This window comes from Solanum lycopersicum, chromosome 10 (genome assembly GCF_036512215.1).
Source record: "Solanum lycopersicum chromosome 10, SLM_r2.1".
Lineage (NCBI taxonomy): Eukaryota > Viridiplantae > Streptophyta > Magnoliopsida > Solanales > Solanaceae > Solanum > Solanum lycopersicum.
This window is the reverse complement of record NC_090809.1, coordinates 64,534,592-64,556,313: the sequence shown is the minus strand read 5'-3', so window position 1 is coordinate 64,556,313 and position 21,722 is coordinate 64,534,592. Positions and strand designations below refer to the sequence as shown.

General features: G+C 29.5%; 2 protein-coding genes across 3 annotated transcripts; one reads left to right on the top strand and one right to left on the bottom strand.

Annotated features, from left to right (window-relative positions):
- Positions 1-2,855: 2,855 nt before the first annotated feature.
- On the bottom strand, positions 2,856-5,590 carry LOC101265978 (tropinone reductase homolog At5g06060). 2 transcript variants are annotated; one of them, XM_004249587.5, is made up of 5 exons: positions 5,397-5,590; positions 5,100-5,307; positions 3,465-3,684; positions 3,285-3,391; positions 2,856-3,204 (listed from the first exon to the last, which is right to left on the bottom strand). In XM_004249587.5, the coding sequence occupies exons 1-5, from the start codon at positions 5,486-5,488 to the stop codon at positions 3,010-3,012; spliced, it is 822 nt and encodes a 273-aa protein (XP_004249635.1). In that variant the 5' UTR covers positions 5,489-5,590; the 3' UTR covers positions 2,856-3,009. The 2 variants fall into 2 exon arrangements, with proteins under 2 accessions (XP_004249635.1, XP_010312361.1); XM_010314059.4 differs by having other exon boundaries at positions 5,196-5,307; positions 5,397-5,589.
- Positions 5,591-19,450: 13,860 nt separating this feature from the next.
- LOC101263480 (subtilisin-like protease SBT5.6) lies at positions 19,451-21,093 on the top strand. The gene is made up of 4 exons (XM_004249790.4): positions 19,451-19,798; positions 20,025-20,186; positions 20,392-20,503; positions 20,626-21,093. Exons 1-4 carry the CDS (start codon positions 19,519-19,521, stop codon positions 21,062-21,064), a joined length of 993 nt encoding a protein of 330 aa, XP_004249838.2. The 5' UTR covers positions 19,451-19,518; the 3' UTR covers positions 21,065-21,093.
- Positions 21,094-21,722: the final 629 nt, after the last annotated feature.

Here is a 21,722-nt window from a genome sequence, read left to right as displayed (position 1 = left end):
ACATCTGACAAAATGCAATTCATTAAATTTAATTTAAGTTGCATATTGCTTTTTTTTTTTTCAAATAGCTTTTTCTTACGCCTTTAGTTAGTGGGGCATTGGTCATAGCCGAAAATTTATCTCTAACGCAAAGAAGCTATCTCTAATATTTCTTGAAATATGAAATAAGTTTGAGCTAAACTTTTGTCGAGCCTACAAATAAATTTTATATATATATATATATATAAATTAATTAAAGGTATATTCCAATTTTAGGAGATTAATAACTTCTTTTTTAACTTGAAACACGTGAAAGTTATGCATCGAATTAAAAGTTGATCCATTATAATTAATTACTAATAACTTAAGTATGGGTTTGGTATTGAGTATTATTTTGAATCATTTAAATTAAAAGTTGAATATATTGACTAATAAACATTATTTTTATTTAGGTGAATTCTCCGGTTAATTAATTATCCATTCATTCAGCCTTTAAATCAAACTTGCAAAAAATAAACTAAAAAATCCAACTTGCCTTCATAAATTAAAAAAGCACTTCCAGAACTCCCGTAACATTAATTCTTACCTTCTCTGTCATTTTAGTTGTATTTGACTTGCCATACCCTTTTAAAAGTAATTAATAAAAAGATAAATTATCATAATGTTAGGTCTTGATTTTCAATCTGGATAGGCAAAAATGAAATAAGGGGTGCTAATAATCCCAAAATTAGGAACCTAACATTTTATATACGCACTATTCATTTGCCAATTTATGCGATAAATTTGACATTTTAGTTCATCCTAATAAGAATTTTAAAATATCAATTTTAACCTAGATGTATATATAAAGTATCTTAAACACTATAAGTGTCAAATTTCTTTTTTCCCTTCTTTCTTAAACTCTATAACAAATCAAATAGTATTATGAGGGAGTAATATATTTTTTATTTGTCGGTTTTATTATTAAAAAAATGAATTAAGCATGCACTATATATATATATATATATATTAAAAGATTGAAGTGTTTTTGTCTCTACATATTAGGGCAAGGACTCCTTCATATGGTCAAATATTTCTACTTTCCCCCAAAATCCATACACTTTACCTAGGTTTGTTGGTTCCTTTTCCCTTTAAAATTTTGCACGTGTTATGAACTTCTTCCCTAAATTACTCGTAATAACTAATATAATATTTTTTTATAATTATTTATCACTAAATATGATTAACAATGGATTCTAATGTCTAGCTATAGATTATTTTCATCATTTATTCATATTATTTTAGTTGTGTTTCACTTTTTTTTTTGGCTTAAGGAAGCATGTATTCCAAACTTTTACTTCCATGATTAATATGAATTCACATTGAATAAGTATTTAAGAATACTTTAGTATATGATTAAGCGGGAAAAGATCCGATCCTCATATATATAGCACCTTGTTATAGCTTTTGGTAGGTTGTTTTATTACTCATAAAGATAAAGTGTAAAATTTTATATTTATAAAAAATTTAAGAATATACTAAATTTTTGATGAATCAATTATATATCATTATATAAATTAAAGCGAAATTATTGAATTTTATCAAACGCGCGCGTTCCTAATTATTAACGCCATGCCGGCCGACAACGTCATAGAGTTTGACTATTTTGGCAATGGAAGATGGATTTTGTCTATTGGACATTGTTTCACATTCTTGGTGAGCAGATGATGGGTTATATTTGTCCACAATTTTTTGTTTAACAATTATGACAAGCTTAATATTATTTTTTTTTTCATTTCTTGGGTTTGAGTAAAGGCCAACCAAACACTCCACATTCCAATTTGTGGCTTTGTGCTACGCAATTTAACCCCTCCAAGAAAAGGATCATGGTGCTTTTGCTTTAATATTGTTTGAATTTATTAATATTACTTCATTATATAAAGCATTGTTAGTATTTGTATTTGTTTATGTTACAACATTTTATATAATAATAATGTAGAATCATAACTGCAATATAGAAGATTGGAAGAGAGCATATAGTTTTGAAATGCTTTTGCTTTATAAATCGATAGTTCAATTTACATTAAATATTAAATAGAGTTTGGACATGATTAGTTGATAATCGAAAAATTGATGAGAGTCACATCAATATCTCAAGCATGTTCAAGACCAGTATTCACGTCATATCCAACCACGAAATTGACAAAAACATAAAGTGAAAATTGATAGTAATTCTTGATTATCTTCTACGTAATCATAGTCCTAATTATTCATTGATTATTTAGGAGAAAATGACACAACTGTCACTTAGATAAGTATTAATCAGACCATTACTCAACTAAATATTGTTCTATTTGAACTTTAGAATTTCGTAAAATAATTAGCAAAACTAAGTAGGTAGTTGAGCTTAGATTTCAATTTTTCAACTCATTTAGAATTTTTGAAATTCAAATTGTAGTTTGAAAATATTTTTCACAAATAATATTTCGAAGATCTAATAGTAAAAAAATATATTCACATTTTTATGGTCGAATTTCATATCTTTAACAATCCATTGTTTTATTTACGTAACTACCTAATTCATCACCCATTTACAAGTTTTAAATCTTAATTATCACTCTCTTTATATTAAAGCACACCTCGATGTAGAATTGGTTTGCACACACTTATTGTTAATTGGGAGCAAACATTTGACCAACTCAATATCCATGTGTGTTTTATTAAAAAAGTAATATTTAAGGTATAAAATTCGTTAAAATTGATGATTTAAATGTGTTTTTGACCAGTAATTAATCAAAATAATGCCTATATTTGTGTATAACATGTAACCTCAAGGTAATGTTTAACGTGCCAAACACTATTTTTTTTTAAAAAATGAAGTGAAACATTATTTCAGAAAAAAAAGTGAATAATTTTTATGGTCAAACATGAATAGTAATATCGCGAAAAGATAGATTCACGCTTAGCTTACAAGAACCATATTGTTCATATGAAAAAACAATTTGCCATCCCATATAGTATTTTTCTATTTCTTTTTTGATATTTAATTAATTAAGACTGAAATTTGAAACTACCAGCTGAAAATCCACCATCAACAAGAATGATCTGACCAGTAATATGTGAAGCAGCAGGGAGACAAAGAAATGCAACCAATGGAGATATCTCATCAGGTTCTGCTATTGGTTTCAATGGTGTTCTACACATCAATTCTGAATAATTTCCTACCAATGACGGGTCAATATCCTCCTGTCATGTCATCACAGTCAGAATTTCAATTTTTTTTGAATTTTTAAAATAACGACTTTAAATGTTAATAGGGATATTACCGCTTTCAAAATACTAGTTTTGACAGCGAATGGAGAGACTGTATTAACGCGAATTCCATCATTAGCCCATTCGCATGCCAAAAACTTGGTAAGTTGGTTGATTGCACCTATTCAAAATTCATAAAATTGAAATTAAAAATCATTTATTCGTCAAAATAATATTAATGAATATAACTTTACCTTTAGAGGCTCCGTAGACAGAAAGAGCAGGGAGTGCTAGAGAACCAGCAAGGGAGGAAATGAAAACAATGCTAGCAGTATTTCCACATGCTTTCAAAAGAGGATAAGCAATTTGAGTGATGTGGAAAGGTGAATCTACATTGGTTCCCATAATTTTTGAATAATCTTCCACACTTATATCTGCTGTTCTTTTTATCATACTTATTGCTGCATTATTCACCTACAATAAAACAAAAAAATATGTTATCTTAATTTTCTTTTTTTAAAATAAAGTATCAAACGCTTTACTCTAGTTAACATGGATATCAGATATCTTTTGAATTATATGAATTGAGATGACCCTATATGTCAGTAAGTAGTTACAAGAGATGGGAATTAGCTATAAATACAAGAAAGTGACGTTGAGAATTATATTATAACATTTTTGTCTTTATCATTTATTATGTTGTTGGAAATTTGTCACCTAAATTTGGCTTTATGCCATCCATAGTCCTATTCTTGTTTCACTTTACATCTTCCTTGTCTCCAATTAACCACCTTGTTTTACGTATATATGTCTGCAAAATTCAGCATACTAGTTTTGACGTCCTTTCTTTTTATACATTTATTTAATTAATTCTACATATGATTTTACTATTTAAAGAATTAAAAACATGAAAAGTACTTCTTTACATATATTATTTAATATACATGCTTTTCATTCTCAAATTAATAAAGATTTTGTAAAAGATGTGGCTTTTAATTAACTTTTATGTACTTCAAGAGCTCCTTCCTCATTTTAATCAACTTCCAAGTTTTTAAATAATCATGTATAATATTTGTCGGGAGACAAACACGGTAACTAACAATGTAAACAAAGCCTTCGCATGATTGAAGTTGATCGAATTTTCAAAAATATTATTGTAATTATGTCTAATTCTTTAAAAATGAAGAATTCCATATATTTATTGATATTTCTGTAGAATTTGAGCAACACAACATACATAGGGCATGACGAAAGATGTTTGAATTTTGAAGCGATCAATATTTTCATGCTTTATTTACTTTCCGCTAAGATTATTATGATTTTGAGCCAACAAGATCAGTTCCTTTAGGCTTTATGTTCTAGTAAAACTTTTTAATTTGTTTGTACTTGATATAAAAACTTGCTTTTCTTGAACAAAAATAAAGAAAAAAGATTTATCAAAATATGTATAGAAATGTATCAATATGATCTTTTCACTCACCAATTAGAAATTTCAATTTGAAACTCTGAAAAATAAAGAAATTTTTAATAGCCCTACCCAACATAATCCAATTTAATCTGGCCGGTGGGTATGGTTTAATACCAACAAACAAAAGAACGACTTCTTTTATAATAATATAACAAATTAAATCGAATATTACTAAAAAGTTTGGCTCTAGTATTCAATTCATTAAAAAAAAATTTCCTCCTTCTTAAAGAAAAATAATATTTAATCAAAAATCATCTAAAAATATGATGTAGTAAATATGTTGCTCCTTGTTAAATTAAAAGTATCAATTTCAAATTTTGGGTGTAAGAACAAACTCTCAAATGGATCCTAACTTTCTCGAATTTAAAATACGAATACTAAACATTGAACGAAGAAAGAAGTATTTGGTTAGAAGAGTTACCAGTATATTGAGCTTTCCCTCAAAAACAGAGGAAACATTGTGAATAAGTTGTTCTCTCTGTTCTTTAAAAAATAAATCACAAACAGATCCAGTCACCTTAAATCCTTTTGCTTCCCATTCTTGAATCTTGTCATCAAGCTCTTTCTTATTTCTTGAACATGTATGAACACTTGCTCCAAATCCTGCCAATTCCTCCACTATTGCACTCCTAACAAAAGACACGACCTTTCAACTTTTGGTTCAACCAATAACAAGAGGAGTTGTAATTTTTTTGAACCTCAGACTATTTAAACTTACCCAATACCTCTGGTTCCACCAGTAACTAGAGCTGTTTTCCCATGAAGGGACCATTTCTGGACTCTGTTACTACTGCTACTCTGTTCTGCCATCTTTAAATTTCTCAAGAATACAAATTTTCAAGATCCAACACGCTCAGTATTTTCTTGTTACAGACTGCAGGAATACAACAAAGGGCTTTAACATTATTTATAAATACAACTTCTTCCCATCCTAAGATTTAATACAAGACAAAGTCAATGCAAAGTGATCAACGGCTAGAAATGATGGACGGGATTTTAAACGGTTGTCATTTATTTCTTTATTATTTTCTTAGTTTCCGAGATACTTGCGGTAACTCAATAATTAAGTGATACAGATTATTATTAATCAGTATTTTCGTGCTCGAGCTTGGATATGGAAAAAATTATATTCAAAGCGTTACTCTAAATGAAATTTACAATCGTAATTCTGATATAGTAAGAATTTTAATACAATTTTCAAACACCAAAAATTCAAATATATATAAAAAAATTCATATTAAAAATGTCACTCAAAATGAATAATTCTGATATAATTAAAATTTTAATACAATCTTCAAACACTAAAAATACGGCCCAAATCACCGAAAGAAAAAAAAAACAAAGCAAGAAGGTGTTGAGTGGTGGGATTATTATGTTATACTTTTTATGTGTAAAACTAATAAATTTTCAACCATAATAAATGAAGATCTTGAAAGGGGATCATAGGCATAAAATTACTTCTGAAGGAAGTTGTCTCAGAAAGACTATAATATCTTGTTATCAAATATCAATCTACATTTAGCAAAAAAATAAAATAAAGCACGATGAAAAATATATTTATACAGATGACACCAATTAATTAAAAATTATTTAATTATCTTAATAGGTTTATTTAGGTCTAATAGTTTCATGGAGTCTTGTTAGTCTACTAGAATTCATATTGATAATCGGAAATATAGATACACTAGTACTTTTCATTTTTACTTTGTAAAATGTTGAAATAAGATGAATTCAAGCAAATAATATAATCAGTAAGAATTCTATGGTGAAATATAATTGTCTTGGGACTAAGGTATAAGTTTTCTTGGAAAAAGAAAAAAAAGAGGGTAGACAACTTATTTCGTTAAATTCAATACAATAATACATATACTTAAGTTAAAGTTTAATTGATTAACTTTTAATCTTAACTTTACTAATAAGAATTTAATTTTCCACCTTATAATTTCCTCTCTAGAGTTTCCATCTCTTTACCTCCAAATTTCAACACTTCTTCATTGGCAGGTATAACATAGAACGGCTGCAATTTATATTCCATCTATCTACCAATTGCTATCAATCGTTTAGAGGTGGCAAAGGGATCAAATAAATAATTGGATTATGATTTAATTTGTCCAAAATTTACTTGGATCAGAATAGTTTGCGTTATGACCTTGATTATGAGATAATATATTAATATAAAGGTTGTAGAGTAAGAAATCAGTGACTTCTAAATATTTCAACAGCTATATTTATATTTTTAAAATAGACAATTTTAATAGTAACCAAAAATTGAGACATTTTCATAAGCCAGTTTAACATCTTTAAACTTAACGCAAATCATTCATTTCTTAAAAGCACTCTTTTAATTAATTATTAAACTTAGATACACCTTCATAGTGCAACATGACATAGCAAGTGGTTTGAATTTTTTGTAGGAGCATGAGACTCTTGATAAAAAGTCAAGAAAAGTGTTGAAAACATCCCTAAACTTGGTGAGAATTTATAAGGGGTGTACGTATTTCATTCATGTTGCAAGATCGGGGTGCATTTAAGTTAACTTAGTCAAGTGAAATGTTATTTTTAAGGTTATCAATAGTTCTATATAATAAAACTAATAATTCACACGAAATTTATGAATATTTCAAATACTTCTCCGTTAATATAACGAATCGGAAGATTTGGGGAGTTAGTTAAGGGAGAGTAGGAGAAAACCAAGATAAGTGAATTAGTATATATGTTAGGGTGGATTTTGGGTAATTCGGCTTGAATTTGGTTAAAAGCATAGAATGTAATCACACCATCATCATCTTCAATTGGATAGTTTTCTGGAACTTAGTAATTTTTGTGTAAATTTTATATTTATATTGAAAATTTTGATAATTAATCGATAAGAAATATGATTTAATTTGAGATTTCATTAATAGAGAGATCCAATATACAAAAATAAAACTTCTTTAGCTTTGTTACTTTTTCATCTCTTTTTACTTTTAAATTTAAAATAAATGAAAATTATAAATTTTAAATTCTGAATTCACCGTCACAAATTTCATCCGTCTAGCAAAGTAGTGGAAACATGCAAAAGCTTGATACAAACAAACAAACAAATTGAGAATCAGCAACTTCAAATTAAATTAGAACCAAACCACTTGTCTGAGTGACTTGAAAAAGGAAACAACAGCAGACAAATTGAGAGCACTGTGTTTGGCAGCAAAGAAACATAATTAACAAGAAGATACTCAAAGTAGCAATATGCGGGATCGTTTGGTTAGAAATAAGTTATCTCATGATTAATTATTTTGGAACAAGTTATCCCCAAATAAACTATTTCATTATGTATGTGAGATAACTTATCTCATCACGAAAATATATATAATGAAAAAAATAATCTCAAAACTGCCTACTAGCTCCAACCAAAACGCACGATAAAATAATTCTACATTGTATTCATCAAATTGTAATCCTTAATATCTCACACCAAACATTAATATTTTGAACTTTTCTCTATGTTCAATTATCACCTTTCATTGTTGACTTAACACTTAGCAGTAGCACTCTATCAATTTGAACAAAAAAAGAAAACAGAAACATAGATGTTAAGAAATCAACAAAATATGTCTAATCAAAAATGAAATAGTAAGATAAAAGTCAGGTGTCCAAATTTCCCCCCTAATCCCGACAAGGTGACCACCTAATAATATTGGTTATATTATGGTGATTTTTTTCAAACCAGTAGTGCATCCTTGGGGGGGCAACTCAATTAATATGCACATAACATGTTTTTACTTGACACTATCTGTTTGAATCATAAAATGTAGACTAGACAATCCAGTGATCAATAAAGACACTTATGTCAATGCGTGGCTATAAGGAACCACCCAATGGGGGAAATAGTGAGAGTGAACTAATCTTATATATTCGTTCCGTTTTAAAATAAGTGTTATTTCAAAAATTTAAACAAAATTTTGTACATCTTTTCAATTATTACTTTAAATATCTATTGCTTCTTACTAATAAAATATTTAATTCTAAAAAATATCTCATCAATAGAGATATACTTATTAGTATGTAAACTATACCTTCAATTTTTTTTAAAATGACGATAGTAAGCTAAAATAACGCTTATTTTGACGTAGAAGAAATAACACAAATCAAATATACATGGATTCAAGACAAGAAAGAACCAATATAAAGCATGAGTAATTTTAAGAGCTACAACCTTTCTCTTTATCATTAATTTTTGCACTTAACCTTGCAGTATAGAGAAGTTCTGGCAAAATTAAACTCAATCCGTCCAATTTGTTCAAGTTTAGGCGGGTCATTTATTATCTCAATTAAATTCAACTCAACTCATTTCAATCCATTAAAAATTGGGTTGATATGTAACCTCAACTGGCTCATGGCAAAAAAAAGACTTCTTTTTTTAATTTTATATGTTATATAGTCAAAATAAAGAAAAAAATAATTAAGCTTAGTAAAATTTAAATTGAATTGAGTCTTGATCAATTATACGACCCATTATCTAACCCGCCAAATTTGTGTCGAATTAGGTAATCTTGACTCAATTATTATCTTAAGCCACTATAATCCACCCAAATTTTGACACAACCCATCCAATTACCACCCCTGAGATTGACCTCGACTTATTTTATTTTTCTTTGTTTATGATGAGAAGAAAGGCGAATCTTGCTAAATTCCTTACATTTTGTTAGCTTATAAGTGAGATTTTTGTTTTTGGAATTAATTCTAAAGAAAGATTAATATTATGTATATGTGTATGCATTCCAAAAGGAATTTTTTTTATGTAAAATGAAAATAATAAGGGAAATATCAATCCTATAACATAATATAATCATTTAAATAGTTGAGGTGACTAGACAAGATTAGGTGACAAAATGCGAATAATTTAAATAATATCTAAGCTCATTATTTTTAGAGATGATATAATTAATCTTACTCATAGAACAATTAAAAATAACTAGCATGATTTTACAAAGTTTTATTGTCAAATCCTCTTGTAGATCGAGGTGTAGTGTGAGGGGAAATAAGAATTTCATCCATTCCACTTATATAATGCTAAATAAGCCACAAATTTAGATTTAAAATATTGAGTTGAAAGATTTTGATTTTATCCTAGTCTATGGCAAAACATAAACAAACATGTCTCGGAAAAAAATATGAAATTAATCTATATAATTATCCAAATTTGAGATTAATGTAGATGCAACATTTTGTTAATTACCATGAGTGTTCCTTATAAAATCTACCATCTTGACGACGTCCAAAATAAAATCCATCTTCTTGCACCTTCCAATAACATCCATAGAGAAAAGGGCTAACATATCCACAACCTCTAGATATCTCTTCGTTAATAACATCGAAAAAATTACTTTCTCCGTTCCAATAATAAAAACAATAGTACGATTTAACACCAATAGAAGTGAACATATACTCTTCACCCACATTCATTATGTGAGTTCCTAATTCATGATTATCATAATCTTCACAACGAAGGGTCAAAGGTGAAGTACCATTTGGAAGGGCATTAACAATGTATACTTGATAACTAGGAATATTTAGTTTCAATTTTGAACTTTTTACTAGGGCAAGGCTAAGTCCAAATATGAATAACAAGAAAACAATATTATTGTTCATGTTTGATACTTGAAGTGATTATATTTAATGTTGAAAACATGTACTTCTATTTATATACATGAGAAGAAAGGTGAAAATCTTATTATTAATCTTGACACTCAATAGTATTAAAGTGTGTTAATTAATTACCAGTAATTACGATGCTATTAAATTTAGAAAACGAAATCTTTCTTTAATAAGGAAAATTTCCTTGACACTCAATATTATATAGCGTAATTGGAAATTAATATCTATGGGATTAAGGTTACAAAAATATCATCTTTTTTTTAATTAATCAATAATACTGAAATGGTGTGAACATAGACCGACCATGTGAAAGTGAATATTTCCTATTTTAATGCAGCACAGTTATTGTCCAAAAATTATTCGTCCAATAATACTTGTTTAACACATTCTTAATATAATTATAAATAAAAAGATAATTTTAATATATCACTCTTTAATATATTTCCATCTCTCTCTAATTATTTATTCATTTTCTTTTTTAAGTTATCCTTAATTACTTGTTCATTTTGACAAATCAACAAATAATATATTTTTACTACATTATTCCCTCAATTGATTATTTTAAAAATTAAAAATCTTAAGTTTTTAATTCATTCACTTCATAATTACTAAAGATAAAATGTTAAAATTCACTATATCAACTACTTCCTTTGTTCGGAATTGTTTGTCATGTTGCGATTATCGAAAGTCAATTTGAATAATTTTCAAAGGTAAATTGGATCACATTAATTTGATATTTTAAACAAAAAAATTAGATATTCTAAAACTATATGAAAAGCACTATAAATAACAATTTTTTGCATATTAATATGATAAAAAAATACACCTTAAAATGTTAGTCAAAGTTTTTATAATTTGACTCTAAAAATAAAAATCATGACAAATAATACAGGACGGAGGGGATATTGTTTTCTTAATAGGTGTGTCAATTTAAAAGTAGATAAGTAATTGTGGATATTAGGAACTAAATGTAAAAGTATTCGTTGATTTCATAAGATAGACAAGTATTATTGGACATTCCAAAATTACATTCTCTCTGTCCAACAATAGTTGTCCATTATTGATTTAACACATCTCTTAAGAAACAATAAATAATAGGGGTAATATTACCATATTATCCTCTGACTTTATTAAATTTAATACTTTGAAAAATATATTAGATAAATTATTTCTTGATTTTTTAAATTGGCAAATGCTATTGGATAATTATTTTTTATATAGTGAACAACTATTACTCTTGAGAAAGTATAATAGACAATTATTGTTAAACTGAAGAGGGAGTATATATTTTCCCTTTTTGAAACGATTATATTTGATGTTGAAAATATGTATATTAATTCGTGCTGTATATGTATTTATACAAGAGAAGAAATGTGAAAATCTTGCTAATTAATTTCCATATTCTTGACACTCAATGATATATACTATAGTGTTATTTACCATAAATTCCGATCCTATTAATTTTTTTTTTTGAAAAAATCTTTTTTATTAATAAGGGAAGATTTCATTGACACTCAATATTATAATGTTATTTACCATAGCATCAATGGTATTAATTTTACAAAAAAATACCTCTTTTAATAATCAATAGTATTAAAACAGTGTAAACAGAGCTGATAGCCCGGTCATATCCTATTTTAGTGCAGCAATATTATTGTCCAAAAATTATATATTTCCACTTTTTTAAGTCCTCTCTTTTTTCCAAAAAATATATATAATCACGCGAAAATATAATTAACTAATGAAAATATGATCTTTCAAACAACTTAAGCTTTTAGATGACATGGTTACATACTACCACATATATGACATTTGCTACTAAGCTACGAACTCTTTGAACAATAAAATATACACACATATTAGCGAGAAGGAGAAGTTAGATATCGCTAAATTTAAAATAAAGATGATTATATAGTCAAAGGTATCACTTCTTTCATGTATTAATTTGTGAATCGCTATTACATTTTACTTTGTCATCATCACCACCCATATAGTTTTGTATATTGTTTATCAGGTTGTGGTAATTCCTGAGAGTTGAAATAAAAGCCATCCTCTGCTATCTTCCAATAGCATCCATAGATAAAAGTAAACGAATAACCCTTACTTATCAAACCACATTTATCAGCTATTTTATCATTGAAAATATCGTATCTTTCGGTCCCCAATAAAAATGACAAAAGTATAGGGTTCCGCCTAAAAAATGTTCATTAAAATGAAATTTGAGCTCTTCATTTGTACGGAGCTCTACATCGCCAAGATCATCATCTCTAGATTTACAATGCAATTTTAGAGGATTAGAATTAATAGGGAGGCTGCTGCTGATATGAACTTCATATCTAGGCGTCCACCAATTAGATTCGAGTTTTGTAGTCAATGAAGAACTCTTTATAGTAGCAAGATTAAGTAAAAAGAAGAAAAATATTTTCTGCTTGAAAGAATTCATTGAAATGATTTTATTTCTTCTTGACAATTGAGAGTGTAAAATCATGTTATATTTTTTATATAACCCAGAAAACAAAAGCTGAAAAGATGACCACGTTCATTTTTGTTTATTTTCTCTATTACATTTACTGTGCGTTTGACTAAGGCTGTTTATGGGATGATGTGTAACGGTTTGACTTGATGGTCATCGGCTTTAAAAAAATACTAATTCTCTAGCTAATCAATGGAAATAGTTGACTTGATATTAAATCTGTAAATATTGAATGATGTATTGACTTAATTATTTTATTTTATCATTTTCACTCCTAAACATATTATAGTTATCTTTCACAAAACAAAACAATTTTTCTACCTCTACTTAAGCTTGCATTTTTGTAGTTGTAATCACACTAAGGAATACCAAGAAAACCTAAATTTTAAGGTGCATAAACATAAACATTTATTTTACATCACATTTATAATAACTTAATATTTCAAGAATAAAGTATACTTGGAATGTATATTTTACAAACAAAAAAAATAAAGATTTGTACATTATGATCTTGACTAGCTATCGAGTAAACCAATTAGAAATCAAATTCACAAATTTTATTAAGTTATATAAGGAGCGGCGATATATTAAACAAAGCTTTTAGGAATAGTAATATGTATTTTATATACCAAGATTTTAAAATGTAACTAGATAATTATTAACGCGTTAAGAGTTTATCCAATAAGAAATTTTGAGAATCTACCCTTATATCAATAAGTTGTTAAACACAATAATTTTAATTTGTTCATCAATAACGTTAATTCAATACAATACCAATAGGATTTTAGACTTAGTTTCAAGTTTTGATTTGAAATTAATATTTGTAGCACAAAATTTCAACTTCAATTTCAAATAATACCAAATTTCGAATTCTCAAAAAAGTAGGATTTCAAATGTCAATTATGACTTCAACTTTTTTTAAAATGCAAAATTTGATCCATAGCTTATATTTTGTTAAAAGGAAATCCGTTATTTCAAATTTTGCAAAAAAAAAAAATATTGATGCTTGACATGAAATCACTTCGATTTGGTCATAGATTATGAAATTAAAACTTGAAATTTTGAATTTTTAAAGTTGCGATTTTGAAATTTAAATTTGTGTTTGTACATTCATTTTGCAAGGAAAAATTTAAAGTACTTTTGTGATCGAAAGTGTACCAAAAACTAGTCCGAGCCTGTTTTGTGATCTTGAAAATTTCAAATTTCATGATCAAATAAAATTTGAAGATAATTTTCTAAAAAAGTCACTCCCAAAATTTATGGCCCAAACTTTATGAAGATATTGTTTGTTCACGTGGAAGAATTATATTATTAATGAATGACTAGTTATCCTTATTGTTAGCACGTGAACTTTTGTGAATTCTGTGTATTTGAAATTTATAATAGTATGTAATATTCAAATAAAAAAAAATATGTATTTGTTAAAGAAACTTAAAATATGTGATTTCTCTTAATAATATGACATATTCATTTAAGATATTTTGACATATGTAGTTTGATCGTTCGATAAATTGTATAAGAGTTGGGAGACGTTATGATAACTTTCACAACATAAAAAAGAGATTCTTTTATGTTTTTTTCTTTCAGTAGAGATTATTAATGTTGACCATTCCATAGGCTATATTTAATCAGCGCATCAAATTAATGTATCTCGCGTATTGAATTAATGTATCTCACCCATTAGATTAATGTATCTCGCGCATTAGATTAGTGTGTCATGTTTAAAATATACATCAATTAGTATATCAAACTAATGTATCTCGCGCATTGAATTAGTGTATCATGTATAAAATGTAATGTAGATTACTTAACGATTAATATGTCTCGCACATCAAATTAATGTATCAACGCTTATATTACTGTATCAGTTTGAAGAGTTCTCTATAATTATAAACTTATAAGGAACAAATTGTAATTTTACCTTTAAAATATGTGATTTTTGTCATTTGCACTTAATATTGTAAATTATCATATGAGGGTAACTCATCTCATATTGAATCATCTAACTCACTAAACTAAGTTTAAAAAAATGTGAAGGATCTCATTCGAAGAGAAATGCTCCCTAAATAAGCATTTTTTCATACCCAATTTAAAATTGAGAGTTTTTGATTGATTTATACTTTTTTATTAGTACATTTTTCATATTCACTTTGTATATACTTTTCATACAATATATACACATATTAATCAGTATACATTTCATTTAGTACACTATTCCAAATCACGACGAATTCCAAAATTAATTTTCCCCCAATTGCAACTTACTTTGAATTCCTTGAATAACAACATCTATTCTATCATATAAACATAAAATATAATTTGTATTTTGTTAAATCTTCAAAAATAAATGTAAAACCAAAGTGAGATAATACTATATTTATATAGCTCATGAAATATAATCAAGAAATAAATAACGGAGTATCATTTCTTCAGAGATATAACACTCACTTATTGTATGCAAAATCGAAATAGATCATTAATTAATTAATTACCACGTGTAACGCTTTTCAAATTGAGCATCTTGACGTCCTGCAAAATAAAATCCATCTTCTTGCACCTTCCAATAACATTGATAGAGAGAATCGGCTAGGGATCCACAGCCACTAGATATATTGTCATTAAAAACATCATAAACTTTATCTTTTTCGTTCCAATAAAAATGACAAAAGTATAACGTACCAACAGAATGTTGGGCTCTAAACATAAACTTATATTCTTCGGATACATTGAGTGTTCGATCTCCTAGATCAAGATTTTTACCTTGACAATGAAGTTTCAAAGGTGCAGAACCATTTGGGAGGGCATTGACGATGTCCACTACATAACCAGGAGAACTTGTCACTAATGCAAGATTAACTACAAAAATGAATGAGGACAAAATACGATTATTATTCTTGAAATAACTCATGTTTGAATAATTGAAAGATCTCTACCTTTTCTTCAAACTATATGTCTATGTATAGATACATGAGATGGAAGGTGAATCTTGCTAATTAACATAGGCAATCTGTTAAGGAAAGATATTAATATTATATATTCTATAGGTGATTGTTTCATAAATACAAAATTACACCAAATGGAAAAACAAGGGAATTAATTTATTTTATTGGAAATCCCAAAGACACACTTATACTATATTACTCCCTAAACTTATTTTACAAATAATTTTCTACCCCTTTTCGGCCTAGGGGACACTAGCTTGAAAAAAAATGTCAACACGTGCTGGACCTACAAGATAGTGTCACCTAGGCCGAAAAGGATAGAAAATTATTTATAAAATAAGTTCAGGGGTAATACTACCTTAGTATAATATAAATGTGTCTCTAAAATTTCGGACATAGATTGAGAAGGTACTCGTGTATTTTCCCTATTTTATTTTCGTATACCATATGAGAATAATAATATATATGTCCAATCAAATCAAAAATTAGGAAAAAGTATGTATTAATACCTTATGAGGATAATAGAACATCTAAGAATTAATTGCGCCAAATCGAAAAACTAGGAAAATGATTTATTAAATATGGTTTGAGAGATGATATATCTGGTCACGAAAAATATTTATTAAATAGCACATGATGTATTATGAGTAATTTACACAAGTATCACTTATTTTAAGAGCATATTACTTAAATATATTTTAGTTTGCAATATTACACATTATACTGGATTTTGGAGCGTTTACATAAGTTCATATACTCGAGATACATAGCTTTGAATGCAATTATTGTCCCATCTCATTATGAGAATGTATATAACCCTATTTCGTCCTGGTCCGATATGAAATGAACTTATAATCATGGAATCGACTCGATCATCAGATTATAAGTACATAACCCTAGTCCATTTCCATTTTAAGCTAAATGGATCTACTAATTCTTTGATTCCATTTTGTAAGAGGGATCTTGAACCAAGAAATAGACTCTAGAAGCTAAAAAGGGCTATTCTGAGCAATTACAATAATCGGGTTCATTGTTCCTGGCATAGTTCGTTGGAGAATTCTCACTCATATTTTGTTTAGAAGATTATCATTCCTATCAGAAAGAAGATCATGTGTGCGACAACTAGCTTTGTGGCGTTGAATGACTCTTTTCACTACGTTTAGCTCCTTCGGTGTAGGTTTTAAAGATAGGATAGAGAAGCATGGGAAGCTTTCTGCGATGCTTATGCTATTATAGGATATTGGAGAATGACTATAAACACACAACTTCCACCCTCTTGGTGTAGTTTGAACTTGTATATGTGAGAAGTTTACAAGAAAAAAAGGAGATTGAACACCCAAATATTCCACAAATCATAATGCAACCATTTAAATACATGATTAGTCTTGTGAGCACTTGTAGAAAAAGGAAGTTAAATATGTCTAGCTAGAGGCAATGAAGATGATTATAAAGTGTTAAGATCGACACTCATGCTCGCTTCTTTATTACATCAATAGGTGCTTGACCAAGTTTTTTGTGCCTATACTCAGACTGATGAACAGAAGTAATAGACTTAGTTATAATTGACCAGCTGAACTAGTCCTTCATGTAGATCATGTTCCTGCTTACCAATATGAGTGACTACTGTTGCAACTTTACCATTTGTAAAGTTAAACCTCAAGTCAGGTAAGTATAACACATGCATTAGATATAGAGTGATTGGCTAACACACACATATATACTTCCAATATGAGTGACTACTGTTGCCACTTTACCATTGGTAATATGGACCTTACTTTAGGAACATTCATAGCTTTGTTTAGAATTGCAAGGTCAGATGTGGAGCCTTAGTCTCCATTTTCTGCTTGCGAACTGCCTGCATCATCAGTAGTTGCAGTTTGCAGATGCTTCACACCACTTGGTCGCATGCCAGTTAATATGGAACAATTGACTTGTCTTCAAACCCTGCAGTTTTTCAAAGTAGGTTTAGAGAAAGGTTAAGAATTAGGTCGTTTGAAGAAACTTAGAGGTGAATTGATGATCAGAGGTCTTCAATTGGTCTGTAATAGAGAAGAAGCTGTAAAAACATATATACAGGAGCAGTTGGCATATTTATGTATATTCCCATGATGAATCAGAAGACTGTGAGGTCAATGATGAGTATGTTCTGGAAAGTGGATGGTATTCAACCGCATCCTAACTTGAAAAATTTAGTGGTAGTGAACTATTTGAGGACTAGATTTCCGTCATGGTTCAATAAAGAATTGTTACCAAATTTGGTCGAGTTGTAATTCAGTGGTTGCAGAATGTGCAAGGAAATTCCATCGCGCTTAAACTCCTTTGGCATCTTGAGCTGATAGGATTCCATGAGTTGGAATGTATTGGACCTACATTTTATAGTGTTGAAGTTAACAAAAACGACAGTATCCAAGTGTTCTAGTTACTCAAAGAACTAGCATTGTGGAATATGCCTAGACTTACTGAGTGGAAGGAAGTGCAATTGTTATCAACAGAAAATGATGGCATAGACGGAGTTGGAGTAAGAATGTCCCTGGACTTGAGGATTAGTAGCTCTCACTTTCAACTGCAAAAGGATTATTGATATAGAAAATGCAGAGTTATCAGTGAATCACATCTGTGCTTTCCTTTCAGCATTTTGCTCTTCCACACTTAAACAAATTGTACTATTTATCCTTCATCAACTGAGGAATATCTATATTATGTCTTTTAACATATGGTTTAATTGTATGTTTTTTTCTCATAGTTGACTAGGTCCGAGGTCATGCTAGATCGTTGTTGTGGCATATATACTGGCATATCAAGTCAAAGTCCATGGGCGACAATATTAACTTTAGGTATACATTTTCATTTAAACTTGTTGAACGATTACTATAACAAGTTTGTCTAAGTTTTTTTTGCACTTCTGTTATTTTCACGACACAATTTTACTGTTTAACAAGGTTGGTTATCTTCGACAGAGGAACCACCACAGTCGTATTCTTGAAGAACAGAATCTTCAGCCATTACTGGACTCTTTCAGGAGTATTTGGTAAGGACTACATAATCTCTCAACATCTCACAGTTGCCTAACGTGTTTCAACAAAGAAGTAAAAGATAGTAAAGCAAGGAAACTGTATTTTACGTAGAAACACCCGGCTCAAAAGGTGTGAAAACCACAACCCTGTAACACAACATGATTTACTCTCAACTTCACTAAATTTCGTACGACCCTTGCAACAAATAGATTACAAACCTATCACCTATGCATGTAACCTAAGGAATAATCACTTGCTTCCTACACACTGCACAAACTACCTGAGGTGTGTGTTCCCAATCCTATTTTAGTTTATAACACACTGAACTAACAATACATCAAGACTCAAACACAAAAAAAAACTTCCTACAACATAAACTCCGTTTCAAAATGCTACAGTTAAGGAAACTCATTGTTAGAAGCAATGAAAAAGTAAATATATGACTAGGGAGGTACATGTTTAACTCATCCCTACAATTTCAGTATGTGTAACTCACACTGCAAACCTTGTGGTCCATCGACAAGGATGTTCTGAAGTTCTCCGCAAGATTTGCAAAGGATAGACAAGAAGACTAGGTGAAGTTCCACTAATCATTCAGTGGTCCCGTGAAAGAGTAGTCTAATTTTGTATTTCATAGAAGTTGGATTCTAGTAAATTAGAAATTTCCAGCATCCACTTCTAACAATGTCCCAAGATACTATTATTTATTGTAAGTATGAGTATGGTATCACTATAAAAACCTTCATACGTTTAATATAATACAAGTCATCCAAAATGAAGAACTATCTTATAATTGTATTTCTCTATTATCTCTTCCTAATTATGAGCCTTGGTGACTTTGTTTCATGTACTGAAGAAACAAAGGTATATATAGTGTACCGTGGAGAGCATAATGGAGACAAGATTTGGAAAGAAATAGAAGATCACCACTGTTCATTTCTTCAGGGTACTACTTCTAAAGAAGATGTTAGAACATCACTTGTTCAAAGCTGTAAGAACGTCATCAATGGCTTCTCCGCTTTGTTAACACCACAAGAAGCTGATATAATATCAGGTTTGACGTATGAAGTTATAGTTTAAGTTGTTTGAGACAGCAAACTGATGTAACTTAATGTCTCAACATTCAATCACGTGTGAGCCTGATTCTTTTTATGATCAAACACGTAATTTTTTTACTTTATGGGTGGCAGTGAATTGCTTAATTATATTGTGTCTCAAGTCATTGTGTTGGTTACTTCCCTTTGTTTCGGCTCAGTGTAATTTTTATTTTTAAAAAACAGGGATGGAAGGGGTAATATCAGTATTTCACAGTGATCCTGACACTACAAGATCATGGGACTTTGTGAGCTTACTGGAAGGAACTTCACTGATAAATTATGGAGAAGAATTGTCAAAAAATGGCAATTATGGAGAGGATATCATTGTTGGGGTTATAGACACTGGTAAGAGCTTTTCTCTTCTTTTTTTAGAAAAACATTTTATACTATATACTCCCTCTGTCCCATTTTAGGGGGTTGTTTGGTAGGGTTAATCAGGAGAAATAGTCCGTGTATTATGTATGATATTATTCAGTAGAAAAAAAGCAAATTCTCCCTGAACTTGTCCTGAAAAGTCCGTTACACGCTTACTCTTCATCTTTTTTTAAAGGGGTGTGGCCAGAATCTTCAAGTTTCAATGATAAAGGAATGGGACCAGTTCCAAAGTCATGGAATGGAACTTGCCAAGAAGGTTTCGCCTTCAACGCCCCTCATTGCAACAGGTTGAAATGATTTAATATCATCCCTTATTTTCACTTTCAATTGAACTTATATATACTGACAGACGACAGTCAACAAGGTAACACTTATGTTCTTTTGTGTTGTTGCTGTTGTGTTTCGAAAGGAAATTAATTGGAGCACAATACTATTTAAAAGGTTACGAAGCACACTATGGTCCTCTTAATGAGACGAGGGACTTTCGATCACCTAGAGATGTAGATGGTCATGCTACTCACTTAGCAGTTGTAAATGCATCAGCTATTGGTGGATTTGCAAAGGGTACAGCCACTGGAGGTGCACCAAATGTTCGTCTCGCCATCAATAAAGTATGCTGGCCAGTTCCAACGAAGACCTTAGCTCAGGGAAATACATGCCTTCCAGATGACACTCTTGCTGCTTTTGATGAAGATGCCATAGCTAATGGAGTTCATGTACTTAGTATTTCTCTAGGATCTCGACCTATAAAAACATATTACAGACAGAATTCTATTGCAATTGGATCTTTGAATGTTGTGAAGAGAAACATTGTCACTGTTCTTACACTTTTAGTACATCTCCTTTAAAATATATGAACAATAATCAGTGTTAATAATAGTCGATAGTGGGAAGTACTAGTAAATATAGAGATCGATGATGATTTCATTGTTGCTTTTTTCATACCCGATCCAGAATATGTCGTCCTGGTACACTATCAAGAAATCTCGTGAGGGAAAGTTGTCCTCTGCATAAATAGTAGTAATAATAGACAGGCATCAATGGAAGTAAATAGAGCTAAAGGTGTTGCAACTATTTTAGAAAATCGATTTAATGAGATACAAGTCACCCCTTTTCTGAATCCCACAACAGTTGCTTATTTAGATAGCCTAAATAGAGAACATGAGAGGACCAAGCATGACTGTCACAAGAGTTGTTACAGATATTGGAAAAGATAATTCGACTTACATTTTAGCTGTGAGATCACCTCCTGGATATGTTGATATTGTTCCCAAAACCTTATGCTTCAGCAAATTGATAGAGAAACACAACTTCAATATAACAGTTACAGCGCAAAGTAGTATCGTAAGTAGAAATGAGTTTTCTTTTGGTTGGTACACATGGAGTGATGGAGTCCATATGGTCCGAAGCCCCATTGTGGTATCATCATCAGCATAACTTCCACTTTTGTGTAACTAGAGCATGATGTTATTAAATTTCAAATTAAAACTGTTAGGTACCATACAA